Genomic DNA, 4,693 nt, shown 5'->3' on the forward strand with positions numbered 1-4,693 from the left:
ATGACAAGTTTTCTGGGGAGCTGGTACATCGAACACCGGTCATTAAAATATCCTACAGTACTCCACAAGGGAAAGGAGAGGTGGTAAAAATCCCTTCCCGGGTTCACGGCTCGGTCAAACCGTTCTGTCCGGAGCGAGTGCTGCAGAACGGGGCGGGGGACCAAGAGGAGACCAGGGACTCTGAGCGGTGTCGGGAAACCAAATATTTAATGGACAGGTCAGCAGGCAGCCAGCTTGCTTCCATTCCAAAACTGAAGCTCACGCGCCCAGTGCATTCCAGTGTGGATGTGCCACCCCCAAAGATCCGGCTGAAGCCCCATCGCATCAACGAGGGCCAGAGTGTCTCCATCTACAAGGCAGAGCTGATCGACGAGATCAATGTCCTTCAGAACAGCAGGGAGTCCAACCCAGGAGCGTTTTACAATGATGAATCTGCCGACAGGAGTTTGGCTGAGATGTCTTCAGGGAGCTCAGGTGAAGATGATGACTTTAAAAGGTTTCCCCAGGGTAAAGATGGACATGATAACTTGGCTTTCCTCATGAATTACCGTAAAAGGAAAGCAGATTCCTCTAGTTTATCAGTGTGTAGCAATGACAGTCTAGATGAGTCCAAGTCTTCTAGTTCAGAAGTGACATCGCCAGAACGGAGTGACTTTTTGCCTGGCGATGATGCCTCTGTCTCTTCATCTTCAAAAGATGAGCGTAAAATTGTGCCGCCACTGACAGTCAGACTGCACACCCAGAGCGTGTCTAAATGTGTCACGGAGGACGGGAGGACTGTGTCCGTGGGGGATATTGTCTGGGGTAAAATCCATGGCTTTCCGTGGTGGCCAGCACGTGTTCTGGACATAAACCTCAGCCAGAAGGAAAACGGGGAACCTTCGTGGCGAGAAGCTAAGGTCTCGTGGTTTGGTTCTCCAACAACCTCGTTCTTGTCTGTTTCAAAACTCTCTCCCTTCTCTGAGTTTTTCAAACTGAGGTTTAATCGCAAGAAGAAAGGTATGTACCGGAAAGCCATCACGGAAGCTGCGAAAGCGGTCGAGCACCTCACTCCAGAAATAAGAGACCTCTTAACACAGTTTGAGACATAGCTTTGCCTCCAGTGTCAGGTGAGTGCTCACCAGGCAAGTGTCCCACGGAGAGCCTCCTCGTGCCTCTTCGTCTGCATTCCACTGCTTGTTTGCATCTGAGGTTTGCGGTTGGGAAAGGCCTGGCTGCTGGTGGTGGTGGTGGTGGTGGTGGTGATTCCAGAGGTGGTGAGAAGCTCTAATTCCGAACTTTGGGGGGGCGTGGGAATTGGAGCCCCTCTTCCCAAAGGGAAGTGCGAAGCAGCTGACCCTGTGAGGGAGAAGGCATCGTCTGCTCAAGGAGCTGGTAAACCTGTGGCTCAACTCGCAGCTGGGAGGCGGTGACATTGAGGGTGCTTTGCTTGCATCAGAGCCCACCCCCTGTGCCTAGAGGGCTAACAGTTCCTAGACCTCCAGTGTCTTTGGAATACCTTTTGGTTCAAAGAGCTGAAACTGTTACTGGAATTGAGATGACACTTATCATACGTAGGTCCTGATGCCCAGCAGTTACCTGTAACAGTTCAGGGCCCTTTGCTGCCTCCCTCTGACCCCTCTGGTTTGGGTTTCCTATGAAGGCCCTTTCCTTATGGCTCTTCAAAATGATTGTACCAAAACCTGTCTTTCACTGGGATCAGCATTTCTGTATCTCACAGCACCCGAGGTTTGACTTGTGCCTGGATTGTCAGTGTGTCACCAGGGAATGGCCTGGATCAAAATAGATTGCCATGAGCTTCACCTGCAGCCTCTTTATGTGAGGACTTTAGATGGGAACAGAAATGTGGGAGCTGATTCTTGTAATGGAGGGAGATGGGTCTCCCTTTCTCATCAAACAATCAAAACTCTGCCCAGCATAAAAGTACAGGATGTAGCATGACTGGGAATAGAAATAGCATTGCATTTGAAGCTGCCTACTGCACTGCCCTCAGTGAAGTCCATGTGAATCCAGTGACTTGGATCAGACCTGGAATCATTTCACAACCTTCAGTCATCACTGTCCAGACAAGACCTCATCTGTGATGGTGTTAGACAAGGGGAGGGATTAACTTTTTGTCGAAAACCAGAACTAATCGTCAGGAAGAGCCTTGTTGGCAGAGGCTGTGCTTTATACAGTACTGCTCGTTGTCTTGGCCCCTGAATTCTCTGCTCTGTCTCATGCTAGAAGGACTCTGTGTGTGCAAGCCAGTGCTGCTCCTGCAAACTCTCTTTAAGCCACTGTGATGCCGTGGCACTGGGATGGTCAGTGCTCAGGAAATCCTGATGGGAAAATGGGATTCTTTTTGTACCCTCTGTTGTGGGATTTCACTGCTTACTTGAGTGTGATGAAGGACATGCTTTGCTTGGGTTATGACTCCATCTCAGCAAGCCTGGCTGGAGTGTATAATCAGAGCATGGCATGTTCATGCTATGTGCTGGGGGTGACTGTGCAACTGGACACTGGAGCTGGTAAAAACATGTAACTGCAGCAGTAGCATTTGAGCTTCATCCTTGATCTTGTCCCTTGAGCTGCTGCTTAACTCTGGATAAAGAGTTTGATATATAAAGAGTGTTTGGATCGGACCCAAATTCCTATTAGCTAGATCAGGAGTATAAATAAACCTGCTGCCCAGAATATGCTGGCCTGGCGTGGAGGCCAATCCATGGCTCCTGTGCAGACAGAGCTCTGGTTAAAGGAGCAGCAAATTTCATGCTGCTTTGAGCTGCCCTCACTGCCCGTGTGAGCAGTTTGGGACAGCTGTAGTGAACAGCTGTGTCACTGCTCTGACAGCTGTCCTTGCCCTTGTGAGTTCTGGGTGGGCTGGTGTGCCACAGCTGGGGGAGAAGGGACAGGGTGAGGGACTGGACTGGGCGATCTCCAGAGGTCTCTTCCAACCCTGACAATTCTGTGAAGAAGCACCTAATGCTTCAGATCCGTCAGTTATTACAGACACGGTGGGATCTGAGCTACAGGCACAGAGCAGGAGGAGTGGAACAGGTCTGTCAGCTGGGGGAAAGAGCACCATGTTGAGAGTGGTAAGAAAATTAGGATCTGGATTAGGCCAGACCCTTTCCTTCCCTCTGCTCTCCAGCCAAATCTCTGTGTGTGTACATGGGTATATGTATTTATCACTTAACACCATTTTGTTGGCCACCTTCATTTGCCTTTCCACAGGTGATTTCCTGCCTTACATGTGTCTGAGGTGAGCTGCCAACACAGTCTGCCTGGCTGGAGAAAACAGTTGGATAAAGAACTGCTGTTGCTCAGAGCTAGAAAGGCAGAACCAAACAGCTTCCCGTGTTCCACGTGTCATGTTTACGTAGAGCTCTGACTAGACAAGCATGTCTGGTCTGTGCTACATCACTTATAAAACTACTCATTATTTCAGAGAATTGCCTGTGCCTAATTCTCTCCATTCAGGAGGATTGACTTTATTGCTCTCCTTGATTTTCCCTGAGGCAGAACTGAAACATTTGCTTTAGCTCCCCATGGACTATTCTTTCCTGAAGGATGTCATAGAATGAGTTGGGTTGGAAGGGACCTTAAAGTCCATCTAGTCCCACCCCTGCCATGGGCAGGGACATCTTCCCCCAGCCCAGGTTGTTCCAAGCCCTGTCCAACCTGGCCTGGAACACTCCCAGGGATGGAGCAGTCACAGCTGCTCTGGGAAACCTGGACCACTATAAATTCCATCATGGTGGGACTTGACAGGCAGCAGCACAAGGACTCTTGGTCATCAGAGCAAGAGCCCAGGAGGTACCTTCAGCACTGACACCACTCGTGCTAACCCTGCACACGGCAGAAGTTTGTGTCTCTTGACACTTTCTGTCTTGTGGCATGTGATCTGTTCTGAGGAGGGTAATTACTGGAAAAAATGCACAAACATTGCAGGTCATTTTTGCACGCATTTAAAACTGGAACAATTGAATTTACTCTTTCTTAAGCTCGGTTTAGGTTGGAAAAGCTGGTAGGATGACTTCTCGTTGTTACTCCTTTGTCCTTAGGCTTTTTTGCAAAGAAAACACTAGTCAGTTAATGACAGGGTTTTAATGAGGTAAAACAAGTTTCCGAAGAAACAACAGACAGAGTAGCAGCCTGTGGACCTCAGACTTGTAGGATGCTCTTGATTCACAGTAGTGCCAGGGGAGACATGTCTGCTCAGCATCTCGTGCTGCTCTGTAGCTTCTCTGGTGTGTGGTGTGGAGGAGCCACAGCCTGCGCACAGAGGGTGTCGGAGCACTGGATCCTGGTGCCCACATCCCTTCCCTGCAGTGAGTCTAGTGAAAGCTGCCTGTAGGTTTTCATCTACATCTCTGCCTGAAACAAGTTTACACGATGTGTATACCTTTGATTTTTCAGTCTGGAAAATCCTTTCTCTCCTGCCCCAAGCCGTGACTGTGAAACCATTCGACTTGCAAATGCTGAAGGTTTTACTACCATTAGCTTCTTAGGGCCTCCGTATGAGTACCTCGAGCCACCCATCAGAGTGCACACACTGCTGCTGTGTGCAGCAGAACCCGAGCTGGCTGCACTCTTGCTATCTATAGTAACAGCTAACGTAAAACCTGGAACGTTGGGCTGTGACTTCACCTCCAAAGGCGTTCAGGGCTCTGCCTGAGCGTGCAACCCGTGCTGCTGCCAGCGGCTTTTT

General features: G+C 49.6%; 1 protein-coding gene across 1 annotated transcript in view; it reads left to right on the forward strand.

Moving 5' to 3' along the window:
* The window catches only part of PWWP2B (PWWP domain containing 2B), a gene marked incomplete at its 5' end in the record, with an annotated part of 9,338 nt that overhangs the window by 331 nt on the left and 4,314 nt on the right, over positions 1-4,693 (forward strand). The window contains one exon of the mRNA XM_009074680.1: positions 1-1,109. This exon is cut by the window's left edge and continues 331 nt beyond it. Coding sequence (XP_009072928.1) covers positions 1-1,091 — 1,091 coding nt within the window. The remainder of the gene's footprint in view (positions 1,110-4,693) is intronic.

Source organism: Acanthisitta chloris, unplaced genomic scaffold (assembly GCF_000695815.1).
Source record: "Acanthisitta chloris isolate BGI_N310 unplaced genomic scaffold, ASM69581v1 scaffold465, whole genome shotgun sequence".
NCBI lineage: Eukaryota > Metazoa > Chordata > Aves > Passeriformes > Acanthisittidae > Acanthisitta > Acanthisitta chloris.